We start from the raw sequence: 19,420 nt of genomic DNA on the forward strand, positions 1-19,420 counted from the left end.
AAATTGGTAGAAAAAGTGACTTGAATAAGGGCCTTTTGTGTAAAATCATCTACAATTGGAGGTGGTCTGTAATAGAACAAGACAAGGCATTCTGAAATACATCTTTAGGGCCCTTTTCCACTAGCAATCACTAGCGTTTGCGCTGAACGCTAGTGATAGCGATTCAGCAAATGCACAATTTCGTGGCGATTTTCCGACGTTTGCGATCGTGATTTTGCTATGCTATGCACTGCATAGCAAAATCGCGGCAATAATTGTTCCACCTCGCGATCAGGTAAACCGAATCGCAGTAGTGAAAATGACCTACCGCGATTCCTATGTTAAAAGCAAACTGTAGCAATTTGAAAAATCACTAGCGGTTTGCGGTTTTGCGATTCAGCCATCGCAAACGCCGTAGTGGAAAATAGCCCTCAAGGCCTCTTTTCCATGAATTGTGTGCTCAGCAAGCAGTTACCAGGCAGCATTGAGCAGTTGTGAGAGTTTGAGAGGCATTTCACTGCCTAGCAACAATCCGTGGAAAAGAGGCCTCAAAGACCTGGTTGGCTTCAACAAAACACAGAATTTCACTGGTAACAGCCTGGTCTCTTTTCCACTGACCTTTTGATCGACTTTTGAAATACCTCTTAAACTCTCACAACTGCTCACTGCAACCTGGTAACTGTTTACTGCTGTCTGGCAGCTGCTTGCTGAGCACACAAGAATATCTTGGTAACAACTGTATGGGTTGGAGATGCTTTGCAGCATCAGGGCCTAAGCAGCTCACCATCATGAATAGTCTCAGACCCAACTCTCAAATATTTAACATCCATAGTAAACATTTCAGCTTGGCATATTCCATAAATATTCTAGAAGATCCATCAAGGAGTAGCTGGAAAAATGAAATGGAGATCAGGGCAGTTTCTAAACTAAATCGCACCCAGGGCGAGGGTGTAAAAATTGCACCCCCACCGTAGATGCCCACAGTATAGGATAGCCAGGTCTAGTTGCACCCAGTATAGGTAGCCAGCTATATGGTCCCCCCACCCCCCCCCCCCCAGTATAGGTAGCCAGGCATAGGTGGCCCCCAGTATAGGTAGCGAGTATATTTCCCCCTAGTATAGGTTAGAAAGTGCTCGCAGAATAGGTTAGCTAGGTGGGTGCCTCCAATATAGGTAGCCAGTATAGTTGCCCCCAGTGTAGGTTAGTTAGGTGCCCACATTATTCATTAGATAGGTAGGCGCCCCCAGTATAGGTTGGTTAGGTAGGTGCCCCCAGTATAGGTTAGATTTAACAGGGTGTAGAGCGTGTATCGGCTATGCAGAGGAGACCAGCAGCAAGTGACCGTTGATTGGAACGAGTAGGGAGGTGAGTTGCTCAATATACCAGGCTTCCCTGCGCTTACTCTGTAGCGGAGGCGGGAGCCCCGGGGAGAGGAAGGGAGGGAGTCGGGCCTCACTCCCCATGTGTGGCCGCGGCTACCCCCTCCATCACTGAGCCCACCCTCCCACCAGTGCTCAGGGTAGTCGCGCACTTGGCCCGCCCCTGGAAACGGGGCTGTGGAGGGTTTGGGGTGAGTTAAGTCAAAACTCAAATCTACATCCCATTGACAAGTTGGGAAACTTTAAAGGATACATTAGTCAAACGAAATCCGATTTACTTACCTGTGGCTTCCTCCAGCCCCTAGAAGCCTATGTGTCCCTCGCCGCAACTCCACTCTCAGCCAGTCTCCTGGGGTCCCTCCGTGGCGGCTGTTGGCCAGGTTGGCGGCTTTTACACATGAGTGCGGATACACCGTTCGCGTTCTGCACAGACGCAGTACTTTTGCGCCTACGTAAAATGCACCTGTGCAAAAGCCTCTGACCTGGCTGGGTAGGAGAACACTATGAGGGGACCCAGGAGACTTCCTCAAAGCTGCAGCGAGGAACACATAGGCTTCTAGAGGCTGGAGGAAGCCCAGGTAAGCAAATCGGATTTAATTTGCCTTATCTATCCTTTACCCATGTAGAAGGAAGGCTCTGGACCCCGTAGAGCCTTCCTGGTCCTCTCTGTGTCCTCCTTGCACCACTGCCCCCCGTTCCTTGACAGATTTCAGAAGCGCTTGTCTCAGAGTGCAACCGAAGACTTACACATTTGTACTGTGCGTGCTCAAGCCTGGACTCGCACGTGTGCAGTGTGGATCCGCTTGTCTTCGGAATTACTCTGCAACGTGAGTTCTTCCGAAGGCTGGCTGAGAAGGGTTGAAGAATTATTTGACTTGGTGGTCTAATGACTTTGTAACAAGGATGCAACAGAGGAACTAAGGCATAGGGAGGACAGGTAAGGCTCTATGGGATCCAGAACTTTCCCTCTACATACCATATTTTTCGGAACAAAAGTGGGGTGGGGCAGTCAGTGCATCTTATGGTCCAAATAGAACCTGGGCCAGGTGCCCCCCCCTCCCCCACAGGTAAATAGAGCAGCCGCTGGTCTCTTTGCGGGACCAGGACTCCATAATTAGAGCCAATCACTGCACTCGCTGAGCAGCAGTGACCTATCAGGTGCCAGTGGGCGTTGTTTGTTAAACAACGCCCACTAACATTTGATCGGGCAATGCTACTAGTGAGAGCAGTAATTGGCCCTAATTATGGAGCCCTGGTCCCACCGGAGAGACCAATGGCTCCAATTGACAAACAGAGCTGTGTGTGATCTCACCTACAGAAACGAGAAAGCTTGATGCTGTTGTTCCTCGCTAGTGTAGACCAAAGCAGATCCGCTTCTAACTTGATCTCTGCATAGCTGGACGGCTTGTCTCTTTGCTCTCCCATTTGTTTTGCAGCCCTTTCAGCACTTGTTGAGCTGCCTCTATCTCTCAGCCCCGTCTTCCAACATGTCAGGTGAGCTCATGTGACATGCAGGAAGTAAGACTGGACTGAGAGGCAGATCAACACAGCGTTGAGGATCAAAGGGCTGCAAAACCAATGTGGAGCGAAGACACAAGACGTCCAGTTATGCAGATATCAAGTTACAAACTGATCTCCTAAAGTCTACACTAGCGAGGAATAACCATATCATGCTTTCTCGTTCCTGAGGGTGAGCTTAAAACACAGCATGTCAGGAGTCAGGACAGCTTGTATATCTATCACCTTTCAACACTATAGTAGAATCTGCCACTTTTCCACAATATAGAACACTAAAATATTTTCATTTTTCTGGGGCTGGGCTTTAAAATTCTCACAATCCACACCAACAACTTCCAATTCTCTTGGAGCTCTTGCAGTAGCTGACAATACTGGCTGGTCAAATGTTTAAATACATTTTGTATTTTGTACCGTTTGCTTTGTATAACATCTTTCATCCTTTGTATTATTGTATTTATTGTCCAGCGATGCATATATGTTGGTGCTTTATAAATACAATAAATAATAATACATTTGTACGCTGTCTAAAGGCTCTCTACATGCAGCTACTTCCACACACACCTCAACTGAAACCGCAGCGTACACCTTCTGTGTACTCTTGTCACCCAGCCATACCTCTGCAGCCTCAGGGCACCCCTGGTGGCTTCCCACTTGCACTTTCACAGTTCCAACCCTCTGGGTCTGTGACACCCACTTTATTTATTGACTGCTTACCGCTGATCACCTAATGCTGCAGGCACCCATCTCACTACGACCATTGCCAATCCTTGGCATCCTCCTGATTGCAGTAGCCCCCACTTATTGTCCAGACAGCACATTTATATCCATACAGCCATTGCTGTAACTGGGAGACTCTCTACAAGATGCCCCTGCACAATAGATTCACTAGGTTTAGTATATTTATTTATTTATTTTCCTGTGGGTTTTTTTATTTTATTATTTTACACAGGGAATGCCTTCAAATGTCCTTTTATGTACTTTAAAGTAGTTACTGAAATTATAGTTTTGGGAGTATAATCCCAGTTTTTTTTTTTTTTTTTTTTTTTTTTAAGTTTTAGTTCCACTTGTGCAGCAAACTTTTTTTATTTTTTTATTTTTTTTTTTTTTAGCAGTGGAAATATTGACTTGAGTTCACTTTGAAAACTAGTATTCCATACAGATTAGAGAGAGCCTGATTTAGGTTTCAAAAAAGTTGGTGAATGAAACTATTAACTCTTGTTCTCTTGTGTTCTAGAATTGTATGATTACTGTATCAGAGAGGGGTATGCTGACAAGAATCTAATTGCAAAATGGAAGAAACAAGGATATGAAAACCTGTGTTGCTTGCGTTGCATACAAACTAGAGACACCAACTTTGGAACAAATTGCATTTGTCGTGTACCAAAAAGCAAGCTTGAAGTGGTAATAATTGCCTTACTAATGTTCTTGACTTGTTTTAATAATTAGACCTATGTAGATCAGATAGTGACCTCTGAGGAGAATGTGAGGTGGCAGTTACGCAGTGGCAGTAATGAAAACATATTCTTTGACTACCATGTCTTCCAAACAAACAAGGTGCCCATATGGTACTGTATTTGTGGCATCACTATCCAGTTGATTCGATCATAATGATTGAATCTGGCAGAGACCAAAGCTGAAACATGGACACTCTATCTATTATTCCGATCGATTTTAAGCTGAATTGATCGATTTCGGCATGTTGGAAAGATTTAGCTTGGTTTGAAAGGGCTTAGTCGGATGCGTGGCCATAGCATCCCTTTATATTCCAACGAGCAATGGACCCCTGGCTGGTCTTTTCCCAATCGTAATGTGCAATTTCCCACCCCCTCCTGCTGAACTCTTGTGGTAATTGGAGTTGTGAGCAGGTAAACTATGAATTCAGCAGCTAATTTAAAAAAAAAAAAAAAAAAAAAAAAAAAAAAAAAAATCATATATGCAATATACAATTTATTATAAGAGCATAGTTTGTGTGCCCATGTACCAATCCACTCTATCAATTATGTTATGAGACTTAACCCAACAGCAACTTCAAACGAAATGCTTCTTTTGAAAGCTGCTTGTGCAGTGACAGCCTTTTGTCGGCAAATCTCAATTGGCTGCCTGGTACAGCCACACGAGTGCGTGGCAGTAAGAAGTTAGATTTACCTGTTTGGTACATGTGACGGCTTCTTCTCTTCCTCCACTGGCGGCTTTGAACTTACGGCAGATCTCCTGAGTCCTGATCACATCATATCATGTGATCGGGATCCAGGAGAGCATATCGGCATTACAGCGCCACCAGGGGGGTGGAAGAGACTCTTCACCCTTTTTCCACCACCAGGTGGTGCTGTAATTCTGACATGGTCTCCTGGATACTGATCATGTTATATCATGATTGGAACTGAGAAGATGTGTTGGGAGTATGTCACCGCCGCGGTGGAGGGAGAAGAAACCGATCCAGCCACCCGGACAGGTATGTAAGAGAGCTCCCTAATGCCACATACCCTGCTGAGCCTGCCATGCTGGAAAAGGCACACTTCCCCAGCGGTAGGAAAAATTTGGCCCTGTGTCCAGTTTTACTTTTATTTGACTGCTAATGCTAGATACACACCATACAATTTTCTGTTAGATAGATTTACCTGCCAGATTTTTTCCCACAAGTTGGAAAAAAAAAAATCTAACAGAAAATTGTATGGTGTGTATCTAGCATAAAGGGTACCTGAACTAACATGTGCTGCTAGATAAATGTGAATATAAGTGCCAAGCATACATTTTACCTAGGCTTTAATTTTTTTTTTCTTTCTCTCATTGTAAGGGTTAAAATCCTAGGGCTCTGAATGACCATTTCTTTCCAGTCTGTAGCTTGAAGCAGGCCATACATCCAACAATTTTCCTGTTGGATTCCTGTAAGATTTCAGCAGAAATGTATTGCACAAAGGTTTCCAGCCCATTAAATTTTGCTCAACTTTGAAGACTGAGCAGTCAGATTGTAAGATAAACGTTGATTGGGGACCGGAGCGGTGGTCAATCAATGGGCCATAACAATCAGTTGTACAATCGACAATCTGTAGGTGGTAGGAATCGATTACAATCGGATCAGACTGTGATTGGGGTGTGCATTGGTGGGGGATTACTGCATGTATGTCTGCCATTAGGGCTCTTGCACACTACATGCGATTCCGATTTACAATTTAGACGTGATTTTACATGCGATTCCGAATATTATTATTATTTTTTCGGTACTGCATGCTGCTTTTTTTCTGTTGATGGCATTCAGGGAAAATTGGAATCTCAAATGGGCCCAACTCTCACTGATAAATAATTACAGGAGGGCAGAGAGACCATTGTCAGTGAAAGGCATACATTTAAAAAAGGCCAATAGTTCAAGAAGGCCATTGTAAAACCTCTAAACTGTCATCAAGGCCGCGCTCCTCTTCAGGTGCTGTACTGTGCAGGTATGGGTGCGCCTGCACAGTAAGCAGGGTATGCTCCGTGCTACCGAGCAGACGTGGCATAGCTCCTGCCAGAAGAGGCGTGTGGCCCTGATGTTAAGGAGGGTTCTGGCGAACGGTGACAGGAGCAAGGAGGACCTGGAAAGCCTTTATATCTGATCCAGAGGCTTCCCTCGCCTTAAAGTGGACCTGAACTCTAGCACAGGACAGAAGGAAAATGGAGAAAAATGCTCCCTGTATGTATTTGGAGTTTAGCCTGTGACTAATCACCACTGTAATTTGATCTCTTAGCGGTGTCAGCTCAGGAATCTCCACTGCAATGACAGAGCAGCTAATTTGTAAACACTTAGATGTTAATGTGCCTGCTTCCATAAAAGCCGGGAGTAGACACACTGCAGATTTTATTACAGGATTTGTATCAACTGTAACAAAGAAATGTTTTTCCTTACAGGTCATTATACTGTTGTGTATATTCTAGAGCAGAGAGGAAATTTTGAGTTCAGGTCCACTTTAAAGTAAACCTGAGATGAAAGGAGGCAAAAGTGTTTTTTTTTTATTTATTTTTTTATTATTATACATGGAGCTTCCTCCAGCCCCCTCCATGGAGATCGCTCCCTTGCAGCCACCTGGATCCTCTGGTGGCAGTCCCATTCTCCTCAGCAGAATGCTCCCAGCTGTGGGAGCGAGACAGGGGAGTGCACTGCACCTGCGCCAACTGGCCAAAGATAACAACAGGGCTGTTACCAGAGGATCCAGGAGGCTTTGGACGGCGGTGAGGGAGCGATCTGCGTGGAAGGGGCTGGAGGAAGCCCCAGGTATGTGTAAAACTTTGCATTGCTCTGCATACAGCCTCCGGCGCCCACATCGAGCAGAGGTCGGGATTACCGCTCTTAGCTGCGGTTTTCCGTCCCGACCCTAGCTCAGGATTACCGCCAAGGAGGTTAAAGGGAAGGTTCAGGGACTATACGAAAAAAATAAAAATCCCCATCCACTTACCTGGGGCTTCCTCCAGCCCGTGGCAGGCAGGAGGTGCCCTCGGCGCCGCTCCGCAGGCTCCCGGTGGTCTCCGGTGGCGCGCCCGACCTGGCCAGGCCGGCGGCCAGGTCGGGCTCTTCTGCGCTCCAAGGCCCGGCACTTCTGCGTCCCACGCCGGCGCTCTGACGTCATCGGACGTCCTCCGGGCTGTACTGCGCAGGCGCAGAACTACTGCGCCTGCGCAGTACAGCCCGGAGGACTTCCGATGACGTCAGAGCGCCGGCGTGGGACGCAGAAGTGCCGGGCCTTGGAGCGCAGAAGAGCCCGACCTGGCCGCCGGCCTGGCCAGGTCGGGCGCGCCACCGGAGACCACCGGGAGCCTGCGGAGCGGCGCCGAGGGCACCTCCTGCCTGCCACGGGCTGGAGGAAGCCCCAGGTAAGTGGATGGGGATTTTTATTTTTTTCGTATAGTCCCTGAACCTTCCCTTTAAGTAAATTTTTCCCTTGTGACCTGAGCTTTGGTTTAGATTTGCTTTTAAAGGGACTCCGAGCAGTGCAGAAACTATGGAAAGATGCATATCATTTGAAAGCTCTCTTTCTCCTCTTTCCAATGATATATAAACCGCCGCCCTACGCCTTTTAGTTTTCGCAATTTTCGCAATTGAAATTGCAGCGGCCGCGATTTCAATCGCGAAAATAGAGAAAACTAAAAGGTGTAGGGCGACGATTTAGGTGTCGCCAGAAAGAGGAGAAAGAGAGCTTTAAAATGATATCCATCTTTCCATAGTTACTTGTATTACACAGGGCGACTTTTTCCTAAAGTCAGCAGCTTCATTCTGCAGAATGGAGCTGCTGACACTGGGGAAAGTGTCGTCCTGTGTAATACAAGTAACTATGGAAAGATGGATATCATTTTAAAGCTCTCTTTCTCCTCTTTCTGGCGACACCTAAATCGTCGCCCTACGCCTTTTAGTTTTCTCTATTTTCGCGATTGAAATCGCAGCCGCGGCAATTTCAATTGCGAAAACTAAAAGGCATAGGGCGGCGGTTTATATATCATTGGAAAGAGGAGAAGGAGAGCTTTCAAATGATATGCATCTTTCCATAGTTTCTGCACTGCTCGGAGTCCCTTTAAATCTTTTTAGATTTAAACCAGTAGAGTAGAACTACAGATGCTATTCTAAACCACAGATGCAATTTGTGCTGTCGTCTCTCCCGCCGATCGCTGCCCGCCACAGCTCACTTGCCCTGCCATCTCTGACAGCCGATTTTATTTGCTCTTGACCCTTTCATAAATGTAAGCAACTCCCATTGGCTTACATTGATCACACGGTCAGGAGCCACTGAAAGTGTCTCAGAGCTCTGCCATCTTAGAGATGGCAGAGTGGGTGACCTGAGGCAACGCCTGGACAGCAGTAGTAGCCGGCGATTCCTCGGAAAGAGACGCTTATAGTGGTACCAGCTGTCTCTGGTCCTTAAGGGGACAGAGACTGCTAGTACTGGAGGGGTTAAGCAAGAATCAAAAAAAGAAAAGCCTGCCTTATGACACGAAAATTGTATGTCTGAAATGCCTTTTTTTTTTTTTTTTTTGTTACAGGGGAGAATTATTGAATGCACACACTGCGGCTGCAGAGGATGCTCTGGATAAACACCTTCGATGATAAACATTTTAATTTGTAGTACATTTCTGTAAAGATAATTTGTTTTTTTGTTTGTGTGTTTTATTAAACCTGTCTAAATAGCTTGCTTCCTTTATTGTCAGCATTTACAGTATTAGTTATTTTTATGTTAACATAGTATAGCTAAATCTATGGCAATACAATAGCCTTTGCATTTGGCTATTAGACTCCAGATTGTAGTATCTTTCTGCAATACTTGTGCCCTCTCTATGTAATCTCCATACTTCATTGCCTCATGGAACACAGGGAACATCCTTAGTATTTGAGAGTACATATCATCTAGTTTCGATAATTTAAAGTAAAGCTGTCACGTAGAGAAAGGAGGAGAAATGCTGGCACTGCTGTGATCGTCTTCTATGCAGGGAGGAGGAGGAGGAGGGGGGCAGCACAGTCCCAAATGATGGTGTGCGCGCTGTGAATCCTCAGCGTGCTCAGGCCACAGTAATACCTATAGCATGAAGAGAAGGCGGAGAGCACCGGCACTGCTGTCAAACACTTTATTCAATCCAATTGCGAGATACATTATATCCATATAAAAGACTGTGGAAGGTGCGGTGGGTGCAAGGGGTTAAGAGCTTGACGGCCGTTTCGCACGCTTGCGCTTCTACGGAGGCTGCAAAGGGGAGCAGGCGTGGGCAGACTTATATACAGTTATTAAGTCCGCGTGTGGCGTATCGCCGCTAACAAAGCCGCTCCCCCTGCCATCACTACAAGCCTCTCCATTGGCTGCTAAAGTGGTGTCCCTGTGAGGGAAATGGTGCAAAATATGCATGTGAATAGAAAGATCTAAAGTGTGTGACGTCACCAGCCTCAGGCTGCTTCCGCTTGTTTAGCGGCCAATGGAGAGGCTTGTAGTGATGGCAGGGGGAGCGGCTTTGTTAGCGGCGATACGCCACACACGGACTTAATAACTGTATATAAGTCTGCCCACGCCTGCTCCCCTTTGCAGCCTCCGTAGAAGCGCAAACGCGCAAAACGGCTGGCAGGCTCTTCACCTCTCGCATCTTCCACGATCTTTTATGGTATGTGTTTTTTTTGGTTTTTTTTTTATATGGATATAATGTATTGTATCTCGCAATTGGATTGAATAAAGTGTTTGACAGTAGTGCCGGCGCTCTCCTCCTTCTCTTCATGCTATAATTTAAAGTGATCAGACTATTGATGCTGGTGTGTTAATTCTCCATCTTATACTTGATAACCATTTATAATGACCAAGGGAAAAGGCATTTTAAAATTTACTGATTGCAAAAATTGCTATTGGGGTAATGTGAAATGAGTGGGCACAATTCTTGTGATACAGTTATAGTGGGGGAAAAATACTGATGGAAGCTTGTGGTGGGGTTGATTACCTCCTCCTGAGTGTCCAGATGCTGCTTGTTGTTCTTGGAGTTCTTCCCACTTCCTGTACCCAGTCCTCTTATCTCCTGAGCCTTTTGTAAGTTCCTCCAAGTGGCACACAGTGATTCTGAATGGCACATGCTCGAGTTTCAAACTGTGCATGTGCAGTGAAAGAAAGCACTCGTGGATGAGCACTTACTTCCACTATGTATGCACTGTTTGGAGTATTCAACTAAGGGATCAGTTGAATACTTTGGGATCCCTGCCATTCCCCATAACAGGTCCTCTGAGGACAACAAGCAGCATCTGGACACTCAGGAGGTCATAGACCCTAGGTTCTCAATTTGTAGTACGTTTACTCCAGGGGGTATTTGGGATTCATATATTTAAAAGTATAACAAATTTAGAGTTAGTATCTTAGCTAATTAAAAACACATTATGATTGATTAAATATATATTTATCAAGTGGTACTGTATTTTTTGGATTATAACATGTTCTTTTTCTCCCCAAAGTAGTCTAAATTTCACTTGCCCTTCAGCGTGTAGGAAGTAGTGTAAGAGCTCCGTCAGATGCCCTGCATCTAATCTGGGGGTGGGGGGGTGTTGCTCAGTCAGTCACGGCTGTTGCTCAGTCAGTCACAGCTGCCGATCTGCTCTCTGACTAGAGCCGATGGTCTATAGGGTGGGACCATGGCTCCTTCATTCTGGCCAATCACTGCACTCGCTGTGGCCAGATGGGGGATGCTGTTAGTCATGCCTCTGCTCTGTGACTGGAGCCGATGGTCTTGAGGGTAGAACCATGCCTCCATCATTCTAGCCAATCACTGCACTCACTGAGTCTTAGACACAGAAGATACAAGATGGACAGAGGAAGACACGGGGACCCAAGAGGTACAAGGGAGACATAATAAATTGAGGAAAAGGTCTATAAGACTCCCCTGCACCATAGGTGCTCAAGGATTAGTATTTCCCCCCCCCCCCCCCCCCCTGATTTTTGTCCACTAAACCTTATGCGTCTTATGGTCTGAAAAATATGATAATTGGTGATCACAGGTTTTTAAAGGGGGGGGGGGGGAGGGGTTATGTATCAGTTAAATGTTGAACAGAGCAACCAAGCATCATTGGGCACCTCTTTACTCCCTTCTGTGTCCTACTCTCCCCCACGTTCGACAGTGAGGGGAGTCTCATGCACCATACTTGAGGTGGAATCCACACCACATCATAGTTTTAGAGTGCATGAGGTTCTTTACCAAGAGAGCGACCGCCTCCAGGATCACTGGCTTACCTGAGTGGAGTCAGGTATAAGACACTCCACCTGCTTGAAGTGGTCAGTGCAACCCACCTTTTGTGAGTATTCCCTTTTCAAATTCGTTATCTACCTGTGATATACTGGACAATTTGGGCTCTCGTTGTCTTTGTGGTTTTTTTTTTTTTCCCAGTACCCTAAACCAAGCAGCTCAGGGTGACCCAAACCACTAGGAATGTTGTTGAGAAACACTGATCTAGACCAACACAGGCTTCATTAACTTTTTATTACATCACATTCAAACATTGAAAAGAAAATTCTGAATCCACTTAAAACAGGTTCAACTGTTCTGATTGTGCTTTACAATGTAGGTTCTTTGTGAAAAAACATGAGGATACCTGGTGGAGATTTAAGAGTTTGAAATGGGGTGTATGCAGGGCCAGGCCGAGGCATAGGCTGGAGAGGCTCCAGCCTCAGGGCGCAGTGTAGGAGGGGGCGCACAATTCATTCAGCTGTCATTCCTAATTGTGTTTGAAGCAGAAAGAAATAAGAAAAGGGGATACATAGCAGTGACTGCAAGCCATCTAACTAGATATTAAGGTGTTGGGGAGGTTGTGGGCCCTGGGGCACCTCTTAGTCTAATAGCAATCAGTGTGTGACAGCTGGGGTGGGAGGGATGGAGGGGCACATTTTGGTGTCTCAGCCTTGGGTGCTGGAGGACCTTGTCCCAGCTCTGGGTGTATGCAGACTCCCTTGAAAGTGACTTTTTTTTTCAGGTTAATGTTGTATTTATTTGTCTTTTTTTGCCATGTAGTTTGGAATCAGGATGATACCATTTATTGGCTAACTTAGAAATGTATAAAAACAAAACACTTTTTTTCAGTCAGTTTCCTTTTTGCCATGCAGCCTAAGATTTCATCTCACCCCTTTCCAAATTGCTTTTTCTATGTATATTCTGGAATATACAGTACACGACATGCAAACAACTTCCCACACGGCACGACAAACCAAATGACCTGACACACCGCACAACCGGTATGTCCACACGTCTGGCCGTGTGGATGCACGGTTATGGGATTCACTGCCTCCCGCACGAAAAAATGCTATGTCGTCCATTTCGCTAAGGCAAGCGATTCGGAAGGCGGCAGCATTATTCCCTATGGCAGAGTTTCTCTGCACGATTTGCTTGCAGGGAAGCTGCGGATTCGGCCCAACTTCCGCTGCAGTCACTCTCCAGGCTGTTGTATGCATGGCATGCTGGGAGCACTTTCCCAAATGAGCTGCAGAATTGGTTTCTTGAAAGTGAGAGCCAATATCTGCAAACTCTGTATATGCTGCTTGTGTTTCTGCACTAGCTCTGCACAGCATGGCATGGATTATATACATTTTGTATGGCAAAACTACCAGTGTTTCCCCAAAAATAAGACCTCCTGAAAGTAAGCCTTAGCACATCTTGTGGAGCAAAAAATATAAAACAGTGTCTTATCGGTGAAACACGGGTAACAAAATGGCTTCAATTGTTTGCTTTTGGTCCATGTGTTTACAAATTAACTACAGAATCAGAATCGGATTTATTTCGCCAAATACAGCAAGCGCAATATTCGGAATTATTTGTGGTACACATGGCATAACATAGTATAGGACTAGACAATGACACAGACAATTTAGGAAACTGCAGTAATGCTGAACATGACAGAAACTGGGTGATGGTGTGCATACAGAAACTGGGTCGGCAGTTAGTATTTAACCACTTCCCGACCGCCTAACGCACAGAGGCGGCCGGGAAGTGGAGCCCGCAAGGACCAGCTCATGCCCAAAGGCGGCGGTCCTTGTAGGGGCATGGGCGGAGCGATCCTCCGCCGGCGCCTGTCTCCGCTCACCCGCCGCAACATCCCGCCGGCCATATGGAAGCGCCGGCGGGATGTTAACCCGACGATCGCCGCATACAAAGTGTATAATACACTTTGTAATGTTTACAAAGTGTATTATACAGGCTGCCTCCTGCCCTGGTGGTCCCAGTGTCCGAGGGACTACCAGGGCAGGCTGCAGCCACCCTAGTCTGCACCCAAACACACTGATCTCCCCCCCCCCCCCTCCCTGCCCCCTGATCGCCCACAGCACCCCTCAAACCCCCCCCCTGCCCACCCCCCAGACCCCTGTTTACACCCAATCACCCCCCTAATCACCCATCAATCACTATCTGTCAACGCTATTTTTTTTTTAACCCTAAACTGCCCCCTGGGGACTCCTGATCACCCCCCCCCCCTTGTGTACTGTATACCTCTATCCCCCTGATCACCTGTCAATCACCCCCTGTCACTACCACCCATCAATCAGCCCCTAACCTGCCCCTTGCGGGCAATCTGATCACCCACCCACACCAATAGATCGCCCGCAGATCCGACGTCGGATCACCTCCCAAGTGCAGTGTTTACATCTGTTCTCTACCCTAAACACCCACTAATTACCCATCAATCACCCCCTATCACCACCTGTCACTGTTACCCATCAGATCAGACCCTAATCTGCCCCTTGCGGGCACCCAATCACCCGCCTACACGCTCAGATTGCCCTCAGACCCCCCCTTATCAATTCGCCAGTGCATTAGTTACATCTGTTCTTCCCTGTAATAACCAACTGATCACCTGTCAATCACCCCCTGTCACTGCCACCCATCAATCAGCCCCTAACCTGCCCCTTGCGGGCAATCTGATCACCCACCCACACCAAAAGATCGCCCGCAGATCCGACATCAGATCACCTCCCAAGTGCATTGTTTACATCTGTTCTCTCCTCCAAACACCCACTAATTACCCATCAATCACCCCCTGTCACTGCTATCCATCAGATTAGACCCCTATCTGCCCCTAGGGCACTCAATCACCCGCCCACACCCTCAGAACGCCCTCAGGCCCCAGCCCTGATCACCTCGCCAGTGCATTGCTTGCATCTATTCCCCCCTCTAATCACACCTTGAGACACCCATCAATCACCTCCTGTCACCCCCTAGCACACCTACCCATCAGATCAGGCCCTAATTTGCCCCGTGTGGGCTCCTGATCACTCGGCCAAACCCTCAGATCCCCCTCAGACCCCCTTCCGATCACCTCCCCAGTGCATTGATTGCATCTATTTTCCCCTCTAACCACCCCCTGAGACACCCATCAATCACCTCCTGTCACCCCCTAGCACTCCTATCCATCAGATCAGGCCCAATACAACCTGTCCTCTAAAAGGCCACCCTGCTTATGACCGGTTCCACAAAATTCGCCCCCTCATACACCACCTGTCATCAAAATTTGCAGATGCTTATACCCCTGAACAGTCATTTTGAGACATTTGGTTTCCAGACTACTCACGGTTTTGGGCCCGTAAAATGCCAGGGCGGTATAGGAACCCCACAAGTGACCCCATTTTAGAAAAAAGACACCCCAATGTATTCTGTTAGGTGTATGACGAGTTCATAGAAGATTTTATTTTTTGTCAAAAGTTAGCGGAAATTGATTTTTATTGTTTTTTTTCACAAAGTGTCATTTTTCACTAACTTGTGACAAAAAAATAATCTATGAACTCGCCATACACCTAACGGAATACCTTGGGGTGTCTTCTTTCTAAAATGGGGTCACTTGTGGGGTTCCTATACTGCCCTGGCATTTTAGGGGCCCTAAACCGTGAGGAGTAGTCTAGAAAACAAATGCCTCAAAATGACTTGTGAATAGGACGTTAGGCCTCTTAGCGCACCTAGGCTGCAAAAAAGTGTCACACATGTGGTACCGCCGTACTCAGGAGAAGTAGTATAATGTGTTTTGGGGTGTATTTTTACACATACCCATGCCGGGTGGGAGAAATCTCTCTGTAAATGGACAATTGTGTGTAAAAAAAAAAAAATCAAACAATTGTCATTTACAGAGATATTTCTCCCACCCAGCATGGGTATGTATAAAAATACACCCCAAAACACATTATACTACTTCTCCTGAGTACGGCGGTACCACATGTATGGCACTTTTTTACAGCCTAAGTACGCTAAGGGGCCCAAAGTCCAATGAGTACCTTTAGGATTTCACAGGTCATTTTGCGGTTTAGGGCCCCTAAAATGCCAGGGAAGTATAGGAACCCCACAAGTGACCCCATTTTAGAAAGAAGACACCCCAAGGTATTCCGTTAGGTGTATGGTGAGTTCATAGAATTTATTTTTTGTCACAAGTTAGCGGAAAATGACACTTTGTGAAAAAAACAATTAAAATCAATTTCCGCTAACTTGTGACAAAAAAATAAAAACTTCTATGAACTCACCATACTCCTAATGGAATACCTTGGGGTGTCTTCTTTCTAAAATGGGGTCATTAGTGGGGTTCCTATACTGCCCTGGCATTTTAGGGGCCCTAAACCGTGAGGAGTAGTCTTGAAACAAAATTTCTCAAAATGACCTGTGAAATCCTAAAGGTACTCATTGGACTTTGGGCAGTTAGGGTGCAAAAAAGTGCCACACATGTGGTATCGCCATACTCGGGAGAAGTAGTATAATGTGTTTTGGGGTGTATTTTTACACATACCCATGCTGGGTGGGAGAAATACCTCTGTAAATGACAATCTTTTGATTTTTTTTACACACAATTGTCCATTTACAGAGTTCTTTCTCCCACCCAGCATGGGTATGTGTAAAAATACACCCCAAACCACATTGTACTACTTCTCCCGAGTACAGCGATACCACATGTGTGGCACTTTTTTGCACCCTAACTGCGCTAAGGGGCCCAAAGTCCAATGAGTACCTTTAGGATTTCACAGGTCATTTTGAGAAATTTTGTTTCAAGACTACTCCTCACGGTTTAGGGCCCCTAAAATGCCAGGACAGTATAGGAACCCCACAAATGACTCCAGTTTAGAAAGAAGATACCCCAAGGTATTCTGTTAGTAGTACGGTGAGTTCATAGAAGATTTTATTTTTTGTCACAAGTTAGCGGAAATTGATTTTTATTGTTTTTTTTTTTTCACAAAGTGTCATTTTCCGCTAACTTGTGACAAAAAATAAAATCTTCTAGAATACAGCTTTTACATGTTTTTCAGAGTAATAGATTCTATTATATAGGGTTTAACAATAACTATTCCTTTCTTTAGAAGGACTGTATTGATCATTAATATTTAGATGAATAATATCTGTGTGTAATAATTATATGCATTTATAGTTACTGCAGTAATGTGAGTTTAACTTGCTTCTCTGTATTCACACAGAAGCCTCTTTAAATGTCAAGGCCACGCACTAGCATAAACAAGAATGCTCTGACTTTTTGTAACTAGAATAATCTTATAGGCCTCACAGCCTGGAATATGCTATGTCACAGAGCAATATAAAGTACTCTAACTTTTCACTTTTCAATGAAATTTTGCATAGAACATTAAAATTTAACACATATACATATGACATATTTTCCTGCATAAATAAAACCGCTAGAATTCTGACAGATGTGCAAAGCTGGTAGAGACATACCCTAAAAAACTGGCAGCTCTAATTGCAGCAAAAGGTGGTTCTATAAAGTATTGACTCGGGGCTGAATAATTACACACACCCCACTTTGCAATTATTTTTTTTTAATGTTGTTTGGAATTATGTATGATTTTTGTTTCACTTCTCACGTGTACACCACTTTGCATTGGTTTATCACATGGAATTCCAATAAAAGTGATTCATGTTTGTGGCAGTAATATGACAAAATGTGGAAAACTTCAAGGGGGCCGAATACTTTTGCAAACCACTGTAGTGTTTTATCTCCCCCCCCCCCCCCCCCCCAAAAAAAAAGAAAGTACAGTATTAAGTTAAAAACAATCACCAAAAATAGTTTAGTGTGAGCTCTCTTGTATATGGGCAATGCTGGATGACTATTCTCTTCATGGCAATATTTAATATGATCTTTAGAATGGACCCATTCAATATTTTCTGTTAGAGGAATCCCTTAATGGAATTAGCACAGAATGACTCGTATCTACAGTTCATTCTAACAATCAATTTTTTTCACCTTTGTTGATCAAATGTACATAATGCTACAGGGCACTGTGATGGAGACAAGATTTCCACAAGTTTTACTGTGACTGTTTGGAGGACAAACATGTGGTCACCCATTTGGTGCGAGTACCAACTTCCATCGTCACTTTATAGATGATATATTATGTGTTTAACTTTTTGGGCACTACGCTAATGTCATTTAACTAGGCTTTACATTAACTTACCATCCCATTTATACATTTTCTTCTTATATTTACAATCAGAACTGTTTATGCGTATGTACATTTCCAAAGTTCCCATTGCAGACCCTAGTTAAAGGAAACTGAGCACCAAATTTATCAAATATTTAAAACAAATGTCCCTCTAAGGGCTTTTTCACACTAAGAGTGATTTTGCTCATTTTTTTTTTTTTTTTTTTGAGCGCTTTCTAAGAGTGTTCTCACATGAGCGATGCGCTTTCTATTGAATCGCAAATGCGGCTCCTGTACCATTTTCTGAATGTTTGTGATTCAATACAATGTATAGGGAAATCGCTAAGCGCTTGAAAAAGCCGGTTCAAAGAGTTCACTTCCTGAAGTCATTGCTCTTCAAAAGCGCTTATAAAAGCGCTTTTCTAAACAAAAAATAGCTCAAAGTCCTCGTAAAAGTGCTTAAACCCCTATAAATCACCAGCGCTTGTGATTTATAATGTGAACAAGGCCTAAGCTAAGGGCTGATTCACACTTCAAGAGCTTTTTAAACACTAGAGCTTTTAAAAGCTCTTGCTAATGCAACGCTATGGGGGATTTTTACAAAATCACATAGCTCCAGTGAGAACACACACATAAGATAACATTAGCAAGAGCTTTTAAAATCACGAAGCTTAGAAAAACAATTGTAAGGAAGGTTTGTAAATGGGGTGGGTAGCATGCATATACATAACTTTTGGGGGCTGCTTCCTAGCCCCCAGTCTTTATGTGGACCTCGTATCTTAGCTAGGTAAAAACATGTATGCTCCCTCCCCCCCAAAGCTCACACCATTTACGAATTACTCTAAGGGGGAAGTTCATTTTATAGATTTGTTTAACCTCCTTGGCGGTAATCCCGAGCTGAGCTCGGGGTATGCCGCCGGAGGTCGCCGCTCAGGCCCTGCTGGGCCGATTTTGATTCTGAAAAAAGCAGCACACGCAGCTGGCACTTTGCCAGCCGCGTGTGCTGCCCGATCGCCGCCGCTCCGCGGCGATCCGCCGCGTGCAGCGGCGAAAGAGGGTCCCCCCAGCCGCCCGAGCCCAGCGCAGCCGGAACAAACAGTTCCGGCCGGCGCTAGGGGCTGGATCGGGCAGCTCTGACGTCAGGACGTCGACTGACGTCCATGACGTCACTCCGCTCGTCGCCATGGCGACGAGGAAAGCGAAACAATATAGGCCGCTCATTGCGGCCTATCTTGTTACTTTCGATTGCCGGAGGCGATCGAAAGTACGCTTCAGGAGCGCCCTCTAGTGGGCTTTCATGCAGCCAACTTTCAGTTGGCTGCATGAAATATTTTTTTTTTAATTAAAAAAAAACCCCATTGCAGCCTCCCTGGCAAAATAAATAAACCGCCAGGGAGGTTAAAGAGGAATTTCAGCCTAAACCAACATACTGTCGTTAAATTACATTAGTTATGTTAATTAAAATAGACAGGTAATATATTCTCTTAAGGTAGCCATACACTGGTCGATTTGCCATCAGATTCAACCAACAGATAGATCCCTCCCTGATCGAATCTGATCAGAGAGGGATCGTATGGCTACCTTTACTGCAAACAGATTGTGAACCGATTTCAGCCTGAAACCGTTCACAATCTGTGGTGGTGGTGCTGCCGCCGCTCCCCCCGCCCGCATACATTACCT

General features: G+C 45.3%; 1 protein-coding gene across 3 annotated transcripts in view; it reads left to right on the forward strand.

Annotated features, from left to right (window-relative positions):
* Window positions 1-9,023, forward strand: part of BUD31 (BUD31 homolog) — a 40,098-nt gene extending 31,075 nt beyond the window's left edge. For all 3 annotated transcript variants that reach the window (XM_068244865.1, XM_068244866.1, XM_068244864.1), the window contains 2 exons: window positions 4,111-4,277; window positions 8,880-9,023. In XM_068244865.1, coding sequence (XP_068100966.1) covers window positions 4,111-4,277; window positions 8,880-8,930 — 218 coding nt within the window. In that variant the 3' untranslated portion in view covers window positions 8,931-9,023. The remainder of the gene's footprint in view (window positions 1-4,110; window positions 4,278-8,879) is intronic.
* Window positions 9,024-19,420: the final 10,397 nt, after the last annotated feature.

Source organism: Hyperolius riggenbachi, chromosome 7 (assembly GCF_040937935.1).
Source record: "Hyperolius riggenbachi isolate aHypRig1 chromosome 7, aHypRig1.pri, whole genome shotgun sequence".
Taxonomy (NCBI): Eukaryota; Metazoa; Chordata; class Amphibia; order Anura; family Hyperoliidae; genus Hyperolius; species Hyperolius riggenbachi.